Consider the following 20,058-nt stretch of genomic DNA (forward strand, 5'->3'; position numbering starts at 1 on the left):
GTCCACAGTTTCCAAAAAGTATTTCAAATTTGGACTCATCCGACCACAGAACACTTTTCATCTTTGCATCAGTCCATCTTAGATGAGCTCAGGCCAGCGAAGCAGTGATTTCTCCAGATTATCTGAAACTTTTGATGATATTACGGACCGTAGATGGTGAAATCCCTAAATTCCTTACAATAGCTCGTTGAGATATGTTGTTCTTAAACTGATAGACAATTTGCTCACGAATTTGTTCACAAAGTGGTGACCCTCGCCCCATCCTTGTTTGTGAATGACTGAGCATTTAATGGAAGCTGATTGTATACCCAATCATGGCACCCACCTGTTCCCAATTAGTCTGTTCACCTGTGGGATGTTCCAAATAAGTGTTTGATGAGCATTCCTCAACTTTCTCAGTCTTTTTTGCCACTTGTGCCAGCTTTTTTGAAACATGTTGCAGGCATCAAATATAAAATGAGCTAATATTTTCAAAAAATAACGTTTTCCAGTTCAAACGTTAAGTAAAGTTTTGTAGAAGGTTGAGGCCATAAGCCGTGAAGTTGGTCAACATTGAAATTCAACCTACACCCGAAAACATCGCTAGAAAGACGCCAAAAGAAGCTTTTTTGCTCCCAGCATTTTTTTTACCTGAAGAGTAAGGATTATATTGAATTCACAATCTATATGGGGAGCACACGCATTTTGCTGAAATATACAACCATCACATCAATCAGTATCCCAGTGAGAGCAAGCATTGTACAGTTAGTGATTGTTTAATTATGTAATTTTGTATTTCTTGTTGAGCACTAAGCACTACTGCTCCATGATGCTTAGCGTTTCACTATAGATTGATCTGCTTAGCACCCAGCTTCTAAAACGTGTAGCTCATCCTTTGTATATTCAGGCTCAAACATATAAGAATGTTGTTGTTGGCTTTCATGAAGTTGAAGGGTTTTTTTAGATGGCATATAGGCAAAATAGGTAAATCACTATTACCTGCATTGGTAGCTGCCTCTTGCTAGCATTTAAAGAAAACAATATTTTGTACGCATAGAAAAGAGAAAGACATGTTGCCTTATATAATGATTGTAGATGATGCACAACATAAAATAAAGTGTGGTTTTTGTTTTAAGGCAAAATAATAAAAGACAAATAAACAAAGTTAACTTTCAAAAGATGGAGGGACATATGGACAAAGAACACCTTGTGCCACAAAAAAAGAAATAAAGAGGTAAAAGCTCATCAGAGTATCACACACTAATCATTCGGACAACAGAGCGCTTTAATGTTATTTATTTTTATTTAGAATGAGTATTTCACTATGCCGTTGCACAAAATGTAAAAATAGAACATATATTTCTTGAAAGAGTTAAAATATATTTATTTGAGACAATATTGATACATTCCCACCAGACCAAGGAAAAATAAAGAGGTATTGCGTTTATTGCCATAATGTAAACAAATGGCACCCCCAACACATTTACTGTTATGTAGTTTGTGTGACAAGCATATTTTGCGTACGACTAAAAGTGAAGATAATATTGAAATGCCTGTGGAAAAAAAGGCAACATAATGGAAAAACACTTGGGTAGTACTGCAGTCCAACAACACAGCATACGACATTGGAATAAAAATATTGCAAAATTATTATCTCTCTGACAGTACCAATCATTTATTGGGGTAAATTCTGGAATTACATTGCTAGCATTGCATTAATACAATCGTGTTTATTTTTATTAACCATGTGCTATTAAATAACTCTCATTCCATTTCTTTTTACCGTTTTTAGACCTGTACTACACAATATGCATCACGTATGCTGGTGTCAGTTTAAATTGTTACATTCAATGTAATCTCTTTCCTTCTTCACATCCGCCATGCATTCCATGTTCCAACCTTTAGCACGGTAAACATTCACGTGACACAAACACACGTACAGAGGGGTCTCTCACACTCTGAGAGACTGGAAGGCGGGGCACAAGGAAGTGAGAGTTACAAGACGACGGAGTGCAGTCCTCATTCAGTGCAGCAAAGATGCTTTTGTTCAGCGAGACATCATCCTCACAAACTCTGCAAGAAGAAAATATGCAAATCAAAGATCAAAGCATTTTGAACTGAATTTTGCATCTTAAACATATCTATGTAACTGGACAATAGCCACGTGTACATTGGCAAAAATGTATTGATTCTGATCATAACTCGGATTAGAATGTTCTTATGTTGAGTTGAGTTGAGTTGAGTTGAGTTAGAGTTTATTTCGAACATGTAAGCATACACACATGATACATCCCTAGTTGCAGGATCTTAAAGGGCCCTCTAATGCTGAAAAACGTTGGCAATTATTTCATAGTGCTGGACCTAACAAAATATGTCTACAGGTAAGATTCCCCCCAAAATAGACATAGTTGTGATTTTAGGCTTGAATTAACGAGTTTCAGTACATTTTGGAACACCAACTTTTAGCTCCAAAATGTGGGTGAGCCTGCATCAGCCTGCTGACATAACCTATATAAGTATGAGCCTAATCTACTAAAGGTTTTTGTTATTTAAACACGTGCAAACTTGATAGCACACGCTAACCTGATTAATTAAGACTGAGCGCAGAGCATTGCGTCTCCAATGTGAGACAGCAGTCTGCCTTCATAAAGATGCAGACGATGGTTTAGTGTGGCTGAGACGGGGTTTAGGCTAAATAATTTTTCGTTTAAGGGGTTAAACGACTTAGTGTAGATATGGCCTAAGGCCACACTAAACCATCGTTTAAAGTCCCCCTCCTTGGATAATTTTTTACACAGGTAAGTCAGCCGTGTAATTCTTGAATCTCCGGCACTTAGCTTTGTATGGACTGGTGAGTTCGGAGAGGAAGCAACTAATTAAGCCCACACATCGGAAGTGTCAGTATGTTGCTGCACAGTCTGCCTTAAAACTAACAAAACTAAAGACACGTTTCAGTGATGTGGATGTGATCGTGATAGGCAGTGTGTGACTACAAATATTGCTTTATGGATGTGACTGTGAAAAGGCAGGCATGATGCCCGCATCTTCGCTAACTCCGCCATTAGCACGCAGCTGAAAGATGGAACCATCCCCTCGTGTCCCAAACTGTTTATCGCATTGTCTACTTTCTCATGTCTAATAAAGATTTTATTAATTTATGATGGCTCAGGTGTGATTCCCTACAATTCCCCACAGCACACAGGATTCTAGTTAATTGAAATACCACAACACTGGATATTGTTCAAAGGAGATACATTTTAATTTAAAAACTTGCACAAAACACAGCAAACAAATGTAAAATGCACAGCAAACTATTTACAATATAGCTATTTTAAACAACTTCCCAGTGAAGTAAAGTAATCTACTGGAGAGCTTGGAGCATATAGATTTTATTTTTTTCGCACATGCATACTAGGTCGCGTTGCGCCGGCGGACGGAGGGTCTTAAACGGTGGCATTGTTATGTGTGGACACGGTTAAGGTTAGGTGTGATTTACCCTGGATAGCCTTATCTGGCTTAGTCTAAACGGGGCCTTAGGCTAAATAATTATTCGTTTAAGGGGTTTAACGACTTGGTGTAGACATGGCCTAAGTGATGTCAAATCCCCCTCATTCTTGCTCACCCTCAAAGTCTACCTCTCCGTCCCCGTTGAGGTCGACGTCACGCAGGATCTCATCTATCTCACGGTGGTTGAGTTGCTCGCCCATCAGCTTCTTCATGGCTTCTCTTAGCTCCCCAAGGCTGATCTGACCGTCACCATCGGAGTCAAACTAGGACAGTGAGGGCGCGGAAGAGGAAATTAGGAGAGAACAAATCAAGTATATTCTGGCAGGCTGTCATCATAAAGCAGACCTCTTTAAAGGCGTCCCGAAGCTCTTTGACTCCAATCATGTCTGCGGTCTCAGCCAGCATCTTTGGACCCATCAACTCCACAAAGTCTTCAAAGTCTACTCTGCCGCCACCTAGAGGGCAAAAAACATAGTGGAAACTACAACTTGCTCAGTCATTTTGTAGTCCAGGGTTGGGGTTTCAGTAGGGAAGTCCCCATACAACTTTTTCACTTTTGATACGAGGAGGCTTGAGTATCGGCCGATACAATATCACAGGAATCATACAAAATTTTATTATTTTGTATTGTGGAATAGTAGAAAACCTTTTATTAAGTGAAATTAATCAAATAGAGAACAATGGTATGTATGAAAAACACTAACTTATTTGTTATTAACCATCTGAAATGGACTTATGCTGTCTTTAAGTTGAAGTGGAGGGGTGTTTGTTCTTTTGGTGACACCTAGTGGCCTCAATAATTAGGTCAAGCTCATGATGAAGTAAGTTGAATGATGCTGATTGATAAAATGCTTGATTTCACGTCAGATATTTCAAAATGTTGATATGAATTTTGCATCAGCTTGTGATTTTGCGAATTTGTTGTCAATATTTATTGTTTTCATAATGTATTTGTAGATAGTATTCTTTGTGTTTGATTTAAATAACATTCGAGGCCAGACATTACAGGCAACATGCATAGTTAATGTAAGAGCTTACTACCGCTAGCTTAGCTGTGCGCTAGAATGCTAAACAGTTGAATTTTGCTTGGTAAAGTTCCAACGATTAATGAATTTTAGTCGAAAAAAAAGCTTTGATTTCTACTATGTTGCTTTGATTAATTGTTTAATCTTTTATCTCTGGCTCTCAGCAAAGGCGGACACTTTCCTTCCCTCTCCCTTATCTCTCATGCTTTGCTTCTTTTTCTTGTCTTAACTATCATTTTTTGAACTGCTCTCTAAGATCTAAACAATGGAACTGATAAACTGTCTCAGCAAAATTTACAAGATTTTCTCAACAAGAAGCTCAGGTTTCACTAAGCATTTGTTGCTATGCACATGATGGACCCTTGGCAGAATTTAAGTGTCTTGTCCTTAGCGATTATTTCAGTCAAGGACATTGAAGACCTCCACCTATTTGGAATCATGATAACAAGACATCTGTTGATTGGAGTAAGCGTTGCCCTGGTGTATCGACAATTTCGAAAGATGCTGGCAGCTATTCAAGGAACCGCAAAGTTGCAGTGCCAAGAGTCAGGACGAAACAGGGTGAGGCTGCGTTTCAGTTTCATGCTTTTAAAATCTGGAATAGTCTTCCAGAAGAGGTAAGACATGCCTCTACGTTGGCATTGTTCAAAACACTTTTATTTAATTATGCATACAAACATTTAAATTATATTAATTACACTCTTTGATTGTAATTTGAATTATATTGTGTTAATGATGATTTGACTTTATGATTTTAATTTGAATCATAATTATTTCATTTTTGCCTTGATGTAATTTTCTGTAATGAACTTTGAATTGTCTTGTGTACGAATTGTGCTCTATAAATAAACTTGCTTTGCTTTGCCTAAAGTCTGCACTTTTGATGCAGGTTGTTGCTGAGTCGTCATGCTGTACCACTCCTAAAAAATTTAACAAATTGTGTAAGAAAAATACCCCTGCAAATGAAATTCAGAGTAAAAAGTAGAGATGTCCCGATACAACTTTTTCACTTCCGATGCAATACGAATATTAGAGCCTTGATTATTTACTGACATCGATATTACATCCTTGAGTATGTTTTGGTATTGATTTTTCTAATACGATATCAGGAGAAATCCTACATACTTGTTGGAATGTCGGAAAAGGTTTGATTAAGGGAAATTAGTCAAACAGAAGACAATACTAGGTATGAAAACCACTAACCTATTTACTTTTAACTGTTTGGGATGGACTTATGCTGCCTTTGAGTGAAGTGGAGTGGTATTTTCAAAATAATTAATGACGTTAAGCTCATGATGCAGTAAGTTAAATGATGCCGACGCATTTGTTTATACTTTCTAATACGTTTTCTGCCTTGGAGACTTTGTATTTGTAAGTAATATGCAACCGTAATTATTTGATACGTATTTATGTTGACAAATGTGCTGTTTTAGACTGCAATGTTGTTTAATAAAGGACACTTAATAGATACTGTATGTCTAGCTTGTGTGCTTAGCTGTTGTTTAGCTTCGAGCTCTTAGTAGCCTATAGCTTACCATGTTTACCTTTTGTAAATGACTTGACTAAAAAAACAAGAAAAGACCCAACGTGTGTGCTCATTGGAGGACATTTAGATGTTAACTGGCTGCCCAGCGTTGCACGAGTAAAACACACTGCAAGATTGCTTGTATCAGAGATTTCATCAGAGATTTTAGGGGCAAGCCGGTACATGTTTTTACTGATATCGGATCGGGACACCCATATTAAAATGCTGGTGTCTAAGATAGCACTATGTCTAAGTCGCCATCTAAGTTTTTTTTTTTAGTTTTTTTATCTCCTGTGCATCCTGTTTTCCTAAATCATGGATTTCTGGATTTTTGAATCCAGTTTCTCTCTTGTCCTCTCTAACTCTCTCTCTCGCTTTACAGTGAGCTTACAGATCTGCTGGCTGAGCTCGATCAGTTCCATCTCAGTCGGCATGTATCCCATCGTCCTCATGCACTCGCCAAGGTCCTTGCAACTGATGAAGCCATCCTTGTCCTTGTCAAACTCCCTGAACGCCTCACGCAGCTCTGCAGGAGAAAAAGTGTGTTAAAATATCTTATAATTACTTTGTAAATATGGCATTGTGATTTATATTTGTATGTTTTTTTTTATCTATTAAGAGAGCATTTCACCACTTTCTTGTGGCATTTCCAGCCTGGCAATACCCTTTTTTTTTTTTTTTTTTTTTTTACAAATTATGTGCAAAGTATAAATAATTTGGGTGGGGGCATGGGTTTTACTCATTAAATGGGTTATACTTGTGTAGCGCTTTTCTAACCATCAAGGTACATTATTGGGGGGGGGGGGGGGGGAATCTCTTGCAATTCCACATGCATGATCATGTCCTGTTTTACATAAGACATAAGCATTTCCTAACCCCAGGCTTGTACAGGAGAGGCAGTCGTTTCACACATGCCTGATTGCTGCCAGTTTGTTGGTGACACGCCATGCAGGTCTCATGACAGTCAAATCTGATTACTGACATTTTGGGATGCACAGTCGAGAAGAAGTCTTTACAACAAGTGTGCTGTTATTGTTGCTTGTGATGTCATGTCGGGTTGCAGACTCTGCATAGGCTCAAACACTGTCTCTAATTAATGCTACAATGTTCCATACCGAAAAAGCAAGCATGCCTTATAACAGCCCTTTTTAAAATACGCTAGCTACATATACATGCTAAAGATGAGCATTAGCAATTTTACATGGCAATTTCAACACCTCTAAATTTCGTAAGATGCACGTTTCAATCAAACAGCTGGTGTGTAATAAGGACAATACTTACTAGGGGCGTCCCTGTTCGATATCAGCAAAAAATTAGGTATCGGACGATATTGGCTTGCGAGTAAAATATCCAATATTTCCATTCCAACAATTTTTTATATTTATTTAATGTACTCAATATTTAATAGAAACATTTGAGACGACATTAAAATAGTCAGAGTCCATGGTTCTCGCCCGGAAAAGGGTGGAGTGCCATCTCCGGGTTGGGGAGGAGACACTGCCCCAAGTGGAGGAGTTCAAGTACCTCTGAGTCTTGTTCACGAGTGAGGGAAGAGTGGATCGTGAGATTGACAGGCTTATCGTTGCGGCATCTTCAGTAATGCGGACGCTGTATCGATCCGTTGTGGTTAAAAAGGAGCTGAGCCGGAAGGCAAAGCTCTCAATTTACCGGTCGATCGACGCTCCCATCCTCACCTATGGTCATAAGCTTTGGGTTATGACCGAAAAGACAAGATCACGGGTACAAGCGGCCGAAATGAGTTCCCTCCGCCGGGTGGCAGGGCTCTCCCTTAGAGATAGGGTGATAAGCTCTGCCATCCGGGAGAAGCTCAAAGTAAAGCCGCTGCTCCTCCACATCGAGAGGAGTCAGATGAGGTGGTTAGGGCATCTGGTCAGGATGCCACCCAAACGCCTCCCTTCTAACCGGTAAGAGGCCACGGGGAAGACCCAGGACACGTTGGGAAGACTATGTCTCCCGGCTGGCCTGGGAATGCCTCGGGATCCCCTGGGAAGAGCTGGACGAAGTGGCTGGGGAGAGGAAAGTCTGGGCTTCCCTACTTAGGCTGCTGCCCCCGCGACCCGACCTCGGATAAGCGGAAGAAGATGGATGGACATTAACATAAATAATGAATAAAAAGGAGCAGAAATAAGTATAAACGTATAATATCCGGCCACTAGTTACACAAATACAATATTCTCTGTTCAACTCAACAACAAAAAATGAACAAAAACATCAGCTTACTCAAAGTCATATCTTTTCATACACTTCAATGCAATATGTGTTAGGGCGCGGCCTCAAACTCGCTTTTCTCCGGCAGCTGGGTCCGCTAGCACCTCTGCTGGCAGCGCGCCGAGACACGCCCCGGCTCGCACTGGCCGCATCACGCCCACATGCCGGCAAGACACGCCCTCTGTGGCCAGTGCATGGACGCTTTTTGCGGCAACAGCAGTTACGCCCAGGACATGGGCGTGGTACTCGTGGGCTGCTATGGTTATGGCGCCACTCGCGTCCACCTTCCCGATGGCCTAGAAGGTGACTGTTCCTTGGCTGTTCGACTCGCCGGCTGCAGCGGCGGTCTACTCGCTGCCGCCACCAGACTCGTCACCGATGGTTTCGGGGACATTTGGGCCGGCGACCCACCACCAGTTCCCCCGTCCGCCCTCCCTTGTCTCTTGATCTCGTTGTTCTGCTTTCAGTCCTAGGACATCTGGAATCTGTCCATAAGGAGGGGGGTACTGTCACGGTGCGGGTTCAAACCAGCTTTTCTCCGGCAGCTGGGTCTGCCAGCACCTCTGCTGGCAGAGCGCCGAGACACGCCCCCGCACGTGCTGGCCGCATCACGCCCACATGCCGGCAAGACTGTGGGCGATCAGCAATCAACACACCTGGGACTGATGAGGGCGAGCTGTATTTAGACCAGTGGACCCAAGGATCCTGGCCGGAACTTAGTCTTCTGTACCCTAGTAAGCACCCCTTCTCTGGCTTCTATCCTGTGTACTCGCTCTCCCCCTGTGACTTCCTTGTTTCCGTGTCTGGTGTCCGTGTTGTCCTCCCGCAGTGCTTTCCTGAGTTTCTCCTGTGATCCCCTGTTGTTCCCCTCTGGATTCTGGACTGCCTCTCTTCATCATCGACCTCCGCTTGGACACGGACCTCTGACGCCTCGCCATTCGCCCTGACTATCCCCGCCTGGTCACGGACTGCCTTCCTGCCTTGTTCCTTCTCCTCGTTCAACATTTGGTAAAACACTACAGCTAATCACACACATAGCCTCACACACACACTTTTGAATTAGTCACACTCCATTCTCAAGTTTATTTATAGTATTATTGTTGATTATTATATATATGATAATATATATAATAACATACATAGAGCTATACTGCCCCCTTGTGTCTGTGCCGTCAACTCCCTCCTGCACACATAACAATATGTTAGATATGGAGCATCAGGGATTCATAGAAAATATACAATGTTTTTAATTTAGTAATTATTTCACCTTATGTAAAATAGCAATAGTTTTAAACATTTTAACATTTGTGTAATTTATATGTAATTTTCATGACATATTTTTATCAATCATTTAACCCAAAAAACTGTATTTTGTTCTTTGAATCTCAACTTCTTTGACATATAATGATCCAAGCAATCCTGCATTGCTGGCCAGCCAGTTAACATCTAAATGTCCTCTTGTTCATACCTAACATTGTTCTCTGACTAATTTCACTTGATCAAACCTTTTCCAACATTCCACACTACAGAATAATAGAAGTGTGATTCCTGCAGATATTGTATCAGAATCAGAATCAGATTTATTGAACAAGTATGTTTGACACATTAAAAACTTGACTTGGTAGACTATGCTCTCTTTGTTTTGCAAGAAACAAGGAAAAATGCAACAACTAGAATAGAATAGAATACATAGAATTGAATAGAATATATCTGTATTGTCATTGTACAATGAAATTGCAAGCAAAACTAATTTAGTGCAAATTCATAACACATAAAAACATAAGAACATAGATAAATAGATAAAAATACATAAAATACATAAAAATACCGAGCACACAGCTCACATGCACAGTCATTATTGTAGTCTTGTGTTCAGCGACACTATTGCTCTCCGGTAAAAAGTGTTCTTAAGTCTGTTTGTCCGGCATTTTATTGTCCTGTATCTCCTGCCCGAGGGCAGCAGTTCAAAAAGTTTATGTCCAGGGTGAGATGGGTCCCTTATGATGTTTTGGGCCTTTTTGAGGCACCTGGCACTGTACAGTTCATCTAGGGAGGGGAGAGAGCAGCCAGTGATCTTCATGGCAGTTTTTATGACCGTCTGAAGTGCATTTCTCTCTGCCGCCGTACTGCAGAGAGACATACTGCACACATGCAGTATGTCAGCACACTCTCTATTGAGCAGCGATAGGACACAAGGAAATTGTGAAACTGGAAATTGTGATGTATCATGTTGTATGCTTGCATGTTCGAAATAAACTCAAACTCAACTCAACTCAACAAGCAGTTTTTGTGTTTTGTTCTTTTTGAGGGGTCTCAGAAAGTAAAGTCTCTGCTGTGCCTTTTTGATGGTCCCTGAGGTGTTCATACTCCACGACAGGTCTTCCTCTATCTGGATCTCCAGGAACCTGAAGTTAGAGACCCTTTCCACATAGTCCCCATTGATGTACAGTGGTTGGATGTTTATTGTTTTTTTCTTCCGGAAATCCATGATCAGCTCCTTCGTCTTGGTGGTGTTAAGGACCAGGTTGTTTTCCCTGCACCACCCAGTCAGCCGCTCCACTTCATTTCTGTAGGCAGACTCATCCCTCCCAGAAATGAGTCCCACTTCTGTGGTGTTGTCTGCAAACTTAATAGTGGTATTGCTGGCATGAGCAGGGGTGTAGTCATGAGTGTAGAGGGTGTAGAGTAGGGGGCTTAGCACGCAGCCCTGGGGGGAGCCGGTGCTGATGCTGATGGATGTTGAGAGGTGGGAGCCTACTCTCACCCTCTGAGAGCGATTTGTCAGGAAGTCCAGGATCCAGTGGCAGATGGAGGAAGACAGTCCCAGCCCCGTCAGTTTGGGCACCAGTCTGTGGGGGAGGATTGTATTGAACGCAGAGCTAAAATCAACCAAAAGTAGCCTTGCATAGCTCCCCTGCTGCTCTAGGTGGCTCAGAGCAGTGTGGAGGGCTGTTGCGATAGCATCCTCTGTAGACCTGTTGGCCCTGTACGCAAACTGGTGAGAGTCCAATGCAGGTGGCAGATTTGAGGTGATGTGCCCCCGAACCAGCTGTCTCAAAGCACTTCATAACGATTTGTGTAAGTGCCACTGGACGGTAATCATTCAGGCTGTTTACTGCAGATTTTTTAGGCAGTGGGACAATAACAGACTACGAGAGAGCACAGATCAATACTCCAATATTGTGTCCTATTGGAAGTGGAAACAGTTGTATCACGATACCCCTAACACTTAGGGCCTGATCTACTAAAGGTTTGCGTGTACTAAAACACGTACAACTTGATAGCACACACAAAGCTGATCTACTAAACTTGTGTGCAGAGGATTGCGTCCCTTAAGTGAGTAAAATAAGCGGTGCAATCCATTTAGCCTTCATGAATATGCAGAATAAATGCTGATTATCACAACGCCCACAATACTGCGAGGAGAAAATGGAAACATAATAATTTAGCACACGCAGTGTGATCTATCCAGATTGAAACTGTTCTGTGGCCGCAGGTTTTGCCTCTTTATTTAGTATGTCTCAGTGCAAACTGGCGGTTGCGCAGAAATGGCTGTGAGAAAGAAGGTGATCGCCCTGCAGCTCCGTCCTACGTATGCTTGTAAAGAATAAAAATATTAGACAAATTGTCTATTTAGCAATATATATGCATAATGTTATAGCTGCTGAATGACTTAAGGGGCTTATTAAAAAAAATTAAACTGATGCGTTTTGAGGTCTGCTGGTGTTTTTTTATGACATACATTTTTTTATAAATGAGATATTAAAATATTTCCTGCATTAAAAAAAATGTATTGATATATGCCTTTTTCTTGCGTCTGGAACATTCTAGGATACACTCGCAGTTAGTGACAGCATTTCCCGTGAGCGCACCTTCAGCATGCTAAAAAAGTGGGTTCCGTTGTAGATGCACTGCAGTGCTGCTTCTACCTGAACAAAAATATAAACGCAACACTTTTGTGATCCAAAACTTTTACTAGATCCAAAACTTTTACTACATATACAAAAGACCTATTAATCTCAAATATTGTTCACAAATGTTTCTAAATCTGTGTTACTGAGCATTTCTTATTTGACAAAATAATCCATCCCACCTCACACGTGTGGCATATCAAGATGCTGATTAAATAGCATGATCATTGTGTGCATAAGTCAATCCCAACAGATAAAAAACAAACGTGCTGCGTTTATATTTTTGTTCAGTATAAAATGCCCATTAAAAGTGGCACATGTCTGCTGCATGTTTCAAAATATAGCAAAACTCCACAGGTGTAGGAGCATGATAACATGAATGTGCAGCAAAGTAGTGTCTCTATGGTGAAAGCTGCATAGTACATGCAAAATCCTCATTTGAATAATAATCAATTGCACACACAGTCTTAGTAGATCACACTCAACATGCCCTCATGCCATTTTTTTTTTACTTTGCACATGCTTTTTAGCACATGGTATTTCGATCCTAGTAGATCAAGCCCATTTATTGTAAACATTTTGTCTGACCCAACAGAAGACAAGACTGGCACATTGAACTTGATGGCAAAGACTATGTTCTGATTACAGCAACCCACCAAGGACAAACTGCAAATAATGCAAACTTGCAAATAAGACTCATAAGTGTAAGAAAACAACATTTTAAACATATCAACATTTAAATTAGTACCACAAACATGTACACACAAAAAAGTGCCAACAATTGGTAGAGTTGAGTACCGATATCCAGCTACAGTATTGGTACAAATGTGAAATGCACACTTCCCTAGTAGCATTTGTACAATAGTGCACCTTTTAAAACTAGTTTCAAGTTGTGTGCATTTTAGGCTATAAAAAAATGAAGTTAATGTCAAAATCGGGTCAAGTTTGAACTAAATAGTACATCAAAGATGTAAATATCACTGCAGCCTTAAAGGCCTACTGAAACCCAAAACTACCGACCACGCAGTCTGATAGTTTATATATCAATGATGAAATCTTAACATTGCAACACATGCCAATACGGCCGAGTTAGATTAGTAAAGTGCAATTTTAAATTTCCCGCGAAATATTCTGCTGAAAAAGTCTCGGTATGATGACGTTTGCGCATGACGTCACGGATTGTAGCGGACATATTGGGACACCATTGTGGCCAGCTATTAAGTCGTCTGTTTTCATCGCAAAATTCCACAGTATTCTGGACATCTGTTTTGGTGAATCTTTTGCAATTTGTTTAATGAACAATGAAGACAGCAAAGAAGAAAGCTGTAGGTGGGAAGCGATGTATTAGCGGCCGGCTGCAGCAACACAACCAGGAGGACTTTAAGTTGGATAGCAGACGCGCTACCGTGAGTACGCAGCTTTGGCTTCCAAACATTTGATCGCTTGCCCGTACGTGCGTGCCGCTATGTGCATGTCACGTACGTAACTTTGGGGAAACATATGTGTTGTATGAACTTTGGGGAAGTGAACATTACTTTGGGCTGTGGGATTGAGTGTGTTGTGAGGGTGTTTGAGTTGTATTGGTGGGTTATATGGACGGGAGGGGGGAGGTGTTTGTTATGCGGATTAATTTGTGACATATTAAATATAAGCCTGGTTGTGTTGTGGCTAATAGAGTATATATAAGTCTTGTGTTTATTTACTGTTTTAGTCATTCCCAGCTGAATATCAGGTCCCACCTGCCTCTCACAGCATCTTCCCTATCTGAATCGCTTCCACTGCCCTCAATCCTTCACTCTCACTTTCCTCATCCACAAATCTTTCATCCTCGCTCAAATTAATGGGGTAATCGTCGCTTTCTCGGTCCGAATCGCTCTCGCTGCTGGTGGCCATGATTGTAAACAATGTGCAGATGTGAGGCGCTCCACAGCCTGTGACGTCACGCTACTTCCGGTACAGGCAAGGCTTTTTTATCAGCGACCAAAAGTTGCGAACTTTATCGTCGATGTTCTCTACTAAATCCTTTCAGCAAAAATATGGCAATATCGTGAAATGATCAAGCATGACACATAGAATGGACCTGCTATCCCCGTTTAAATAAGAACATTTCATTTCAGTAGGCCTTTAAGGGAGCTGCTTGCAGCGGATGGATGGCAATGTGTGCAGGTAAGGGCAAAGTCCGGAACGTTGTCATGTTAAAATGATATGACAATAATTCAGAGATGCAATTATACCTTCCATTTCTTCAGGCCGCAGGTCTCGGTCCTGCAGGATGTGGGTTGGAGTAGAACAATGCATGGAAAGAAATGGACAGTCAGGTTAACACAAAACATTTTGACAACAATATTCTGTGGATCGTTGGGTTGGGTAATCAATCAAAATTATTAAATAATAATGGTATTTCATAATGTGAAGAAGCTTCATGTACGAGACACGAATTCAAGTTTGACATGCAGGTGAGACCGGGATATGCCCGTGATATGTTTTGCGAGCCTGCGACTTCATCATGGGAAATAACACAAGGCGGGATTAGAGGCTGCTGGGGAGGGACAACACAAGGGGATTACGCTTGCAAATTGTATTACAAATCACGAAGGCTTATCGTGCATTTTTTAAATTTTCCACCCCAAACCAATTTTGTCATCCGCACTTTCATGGGATGGACATTGATATAACACAAATAAGTGTAAATGTACTATAATTGTTTCACCATATACTGTAACTTACTCCTGTAATGTAGAATTTACTAATAAAACAATATAAATAAAAAAAGAAAGCACATGAAAAGTGAAAATCGACTACATTATCTTCCTGAGGCCCTAATAAATCATCAATTAATCAGACAGGGGTTAGAACAGGCAAAATCCTTAATTTCTGCTAATTTAACCTAATAATAAACAATTTGTACTCATTCATTCTCTCACTTGTTTCCTGTTTATGTTCACATTCCAGCTGGAGCCTATCCCAGCTGACTTTGGGTGAAAGGTGGTGTACACCCTGTACTGAGTCAGTACACATAATCAGGCATTCACAATTTTTTCAAACCCAAACTGATGACTTCCTGCTTCTCAAGACTAGTACCGATAACTTATTCATTTATTTTTTAAATGTAAATTTGAGTGTTGTTTGTGCTCATATGGAATTAACAAAGAGTAAAACAATGGTGGATTTCACAAACCGTACATGTAGCTGCGTCCTAACCAAATATGACATCACCACTAACACACATACATAAATCAGTAAAGTTATGTTCTGATTAAGAGTAGGTGTCGTTGACATTTTAACTGATACCAGTATCAAATCGATACTTTAAAAATAATGCCGGCGCTTGAGCGGTGCCCAAACTGGTACTTAAAAAATAAAAAACATGCATACAGGTATTTTTGTATGGAATTTTGTGACATTCGAGTTGAACAGACTAGTAATTAAAATACTTTGGTGACATGAATGAAAAGATAATTATTAATACATTCAAGAATGAAAAATACGATCTCGAACAAATTGGCATAATTATTGCAGCAATGCATACCAAAAGATGAAATGTTTGATGCTCAAAATTCTGAGTGTTCCTGACTGCAACCTTGCTCGCCATAACCGTCATGAGGAAGTGGTGTGTTGTTGTGCTAACGTTAGCAACCTAAGGCTCTTGAGCCGCATGCGGCTCTATAGTGCCACCCTAGTGGCTCCCTGAAGCATTTTTAAAAAAGGATTGAAAATGGAAAAAGATGGGGGGACTTTTTTTTTCTTTGTTTTAGTATGTTTTTTGTTTAAGGACAATCATGACACAAACCTTCCCAATTGTTAGAAAGCCCACTGTTTAATATGTTTGTGTGTATGCTTCACTGATGAGAGTATTTGGTGAACATCGTTTTGTCCTACTAATTTTGGCGGTTCTTGAACTCACCATTGTGTGGACTGTGACGCAACAGTTTGTTTACATGTAAAATCTTTCACTCTTTTGTCTCATTTTGTCCACCAAAAGTTTCATGCTGTGTGCGAATGCACAAAGGTGCGCTTTGTTGATGTTATTGACTTGTTGGAGTGCTAATCAGGCGTATTTGGTCAGTGCATGACTGCAAGCTTATCAATGCTAACATGCTATTTAGGCTAGCTGCATGTACATATTGCATCATTATGCCTCATTTGTAGCTATATTTGAGCTCATTTAATATCCTTTACTTTGATTCTCTTTATATATAATTTAGTTTTGCATGTCTCATGACACATTATCTGTATGTAATATTGGCTGCATTTCAGATAGTTGTTTGTGTGCCATGTTGTTCCAGACCACAGCAAACATTACGTTGTTTGCCAAATATTGTAATAAATCTATTAAAAGAAGACAGCCTTAACACACATCTATACCTTTGGCCATTAAAAGCCAGTAATTTCCAGGAGTTATCTCACCCTCTGAGTAGCCTCTGATTTACTAATGGTTTCTAATGTTGTAAAAATGTGCAGAATAAATATTACATTTCAACATTTTTGTCAACAAAGATTTGCTTCAGCTGGCAACATATAGTCATTTTGATAGTAGGCTATTATAGCTAATATAGACACTTACGTCATGTGTTGCCTTCATTATAAGACTTATATACGGCTTTTCATTTTTGGGGCTTCAGATAGATTTGTTTTTTGTATTTTTGGTCCAATATGGCTCTTTCAACATTTTGGGTTGCCGACTCCTGTAACGTGTAATGAGGGCTGCTGTTGCCACGTTAAGGTCGACAATAAAGTTTAAAAAGAGCGTCAGACTCTATGTGCTTCCTTTAGGATGCTGCGTTATGAACAATAATGTTACTTGCACAATTTTACCGCAGTGCTCTACTTTAACGTAGCAAAGGAATAAGTCATCCATAGCTTTTTGTTTTTACAGTGTGGATTCTAGTTAGTGGTCAATGAGGTTGGATGTGTTCAAACAAGGTGTTTTTTTCTTTCCTCACAGAGTATTTGGAGGGCATTTGGTTTGGGCGGCATCCTCTGACGACCGACGCCATGATTGTTTACACTGTGTGGTCGGATTATCCTAAAAACAGTTTGGAAAATCCCAAAAAGTAGAAGCACTTGATTTAATCACTCTAACCCACCTACTGCACAGTATGAGTAGTCTTGCCTCACTGGAGCGTTTATTTTGTTATCTGACATTTTTTTAATGTTGTCACACCGGTGTGTGACAACATAATTCTAATTATTGACCCGATTCGATAATTATTGGGAACCCCTACACATAACAAATGTAATATGTAGCATTTCATGTAAAATATCAATGCACAAAACTGTCCTCAAAACTTGTATTTTCTCGATTGGGTACACGCAAGCCCCTTTTCATAAACATAACTTTTTTACAGGGGTGTTCCGATTCCAAATTAATATCGGATATCAGTTCAAAATGATACAAGCAGTCCTGCAGTGTGTTTACATGTGCAAAGCTGGACAGCCAGTTAACATCTCAAAGTCCTCCAATAAGCACACAAGGTTGGTCTTTTCTTCAATTTTTGTCAAGTATTTTACAAAACCAAAAACCAGTGAAGTTGGCACATTGTGTAAATCCTAAATAAAACAGAATACAATGATTTGCAAATCCTTTTCAACCTATATTAAATTAAATACACTGCAACGACAAGATACTTAACGTTTGAACTTGATAAGGTTGTTATTTTTTGCTAATATTAGCTCATTTGGAACTTAATGCCTGAAACATGTTTCAAAAAAGTGTCCTCCGGAACAAAGAGGAAAAGAACCATCTGGATTGTTATAGGCGCAAAGTTGAAAAGCCAGCATCTGTGATGGTATGGGGGTGTATTAGTGCCCAAGGCATGGGTAACTTACACATCTGTGAAGGCACCATTGCTGAAAGGTACATACAGGTTTTGGAGCAACATATGTTGCCTTCCAAGCAACATTGTCATAGTTATCATGCTTATTTCAGCAAGACAATGCCAAGCCACGTGTTACAGCAGCGTGGATTCATAGTAAAAGAGTGCGGGTACTAGACTGGCCTGCCTGTAGTCCAGACCTGTATCCCATTGAAAATGTGTGGCGCATTATGAAGCGTAAAATACCACAACGGAGACTCCGGACTGTTGAACAACTTAAACTGTACATCAAGCAAGAATGGGAAAGAATTCCACCTGAAAAGCTTCAAAAATTGGTCTCCTCAGTTCCCTAACGTTACCTGAGTGTTGTTAAAAGGAAAGGCCATGTAACACAGTGGTAAAAATGCCCCTGTGCCAACTTTTTTGCAATGTGTTGCTGCCATTAAATTCTAAGTTAATGATTATATGCCCCAAAAAATTTTGTTTCTCAGTTCGAACATTAAATCTTTGCAGTCTATTCAATTGAATATAAGTTGAAAAGGATTTTTCAAATCATTGTATTCTGTTTTTATTTGTGAATTACACAACGTGCCAACTTCACTAATTTTGGGTTTTGTACAAAAGGTAAACATTGTATATATATATACTACTATATACTATAAGCTACTTGGCACTAGCAGCTACACAACAGCTAAGCACACACTAGCACACAAGCTAGACATACTGTATGTAATAAGTGTCCTTATTTGAGCAATATTGCAGTCTAAAACAGGGGGTTCCCAACCTCTTTTTCACCAGGGACCGGATTAATGTCGGCATTATTTTCCTTCCACATTAGGCAGTAAATTTCCCCTCTGGGATTAATAAAGTATTTCTGATTCTGATTCTGAGATAAATACAACAAAAATAAGTACATGAAAAATACAACTCACCATAAGGCTAACCTTTTTCCCTATGCAAAAAATCCCTCCAAGACTTTTGATTTATACTAATTTTTTCTGGTTTGTGGGCTAATTTTTTGGCTAACATATGTGATACGTGACACGTCATCGCCAAGGACAAGAGGATTGATAGATAAGCTCTATACTTACCATTAGTTCCAATGGATTTATGTGGCCTTCTATTTCTATTCCAAAAGTTACGCATTCATATTTTGTGCAATATTTCATACATGGATACACTTATGTATCCTTTTTTTGGTGCCATTTTTTTGTAAACACATCTGTTAATGCTAACTACTTGCGCAAAAGGGCTAGGTGCAATAATAGCAGCACTACAACTTACTATAGGCCAAAGGCATACTTAATATATGCAACAATTTAGCACACCTGCACTTTAGCAATATATCACTTCTCCATATACTGACTTTTTTCTTGATCTGTCCTGAGCTGAACTCATGCAGCAACATACTGTTTTATTTTTATTTTTTTTATTTTTCTATCTGAATCTGTGTATTTCATTGCACTGTTTATGTCTGATGTTGGTCTAACTTAACTTTTCATTGTTCGTGACACATGAACAATAACAAGATCTGATAGCTCAGTTACAGCTCATGTTATTCTATTCTGTGTTATATGTGTTTTATGTTGCACGATTGCGCCAAGTAAAATTCCTAGTTTGTGAACCCGTTCTCAAACAATGGCAATTAAACTCTTCTGATTCGGATTCTGATTCTGATTTATGGACCATGTTGTGTATACCATCCACCTGCCAGGACTGTATATTGAAATTAGCCTTTGGCTACAGTCTGGCACGTTTACACTTTATATAATTACTAATGTGCATTTTCACATGTAACAAAGATATAATAAGTATAACAAATGGCCAATTCCTATCATGAGTTTTATTACACAATATTGAATAAGGTTATTGGTTTGTCGAGTGCGACACGCAAAATTTAAAGGGGGACTGCACTTTTTTTTTTTTAATTCAGCCTATCGTTTACAATCATTATGAGAGATTAAGAAAAAATGTTTTTTCTTTGTTTTGCAGACTAACATGTAAAAATGGTCTCGTTCTCGGTGGCTAGCAATGCAGCTAATGGGACCAATCATTTCTACCTCTAC

General features: G+C 39.7%; 1 protein-coding gene across 4 annotated transcripts in view; it reads right to left on the minus strand.

The window, feature by feature from the left end:
- Positions 1–1,258: 1,258 nt before the first annotated feature.
- The window catches only part of cabp2a (calcium binding protein 2a), a 71,525-nt gene continuing 52,725 nt past the window's right edge, over positions 1,259–20,058 (minus strand). Inside the window, exons 4-8 of one of the 4 annotated variants that reach the window (XM_062026776.1) lie at positions 14,411–14,441; positions 6,428–6,562; positions 3,832–3,941; positions 3,602–3,749; positions 1,259–2,052 (exon numbers count right to left, since the gene is read on the minus strand). In XM_062026776.1, the coding sequence (XP_061882760.1) occupies positions 2,027–2,052; positions 3,602–3,749; positions 3,832–3,941; positions 6,428–6,562; positions 14,411–14,441 (450 nt within the window). In that variant the 3' untranslated portion in view covers positions 1,259–2,026. The remainder of the gene's footprint in view (positions 2,053–3,601; positions 3,750–3,831; positions 3,942–6,427; positions 6,563–14,410; positions 14,442–20,058) is intronic. The other 3 variants (XM_062026778.1, XM_062026777.1, XM_062026779.1) reach the window with 3 other exon arrangements.

This window comes from Entelurus aequoreus, linkage group LG18, assembly GCF_033978785.1.
Source record: "Entelurus aequoreus isolate RoL-2023_Sb linkage group LG18, RoL_Eaeq_v1.1, whole genome shotgun sequence".
Taxonomy (NCBI): Eukaryota; Metazoa; Chordata; class Actinopteri; order Syngnathiformes; family Syngnathidae; genus Entelurus; species Entelurus aequoreus.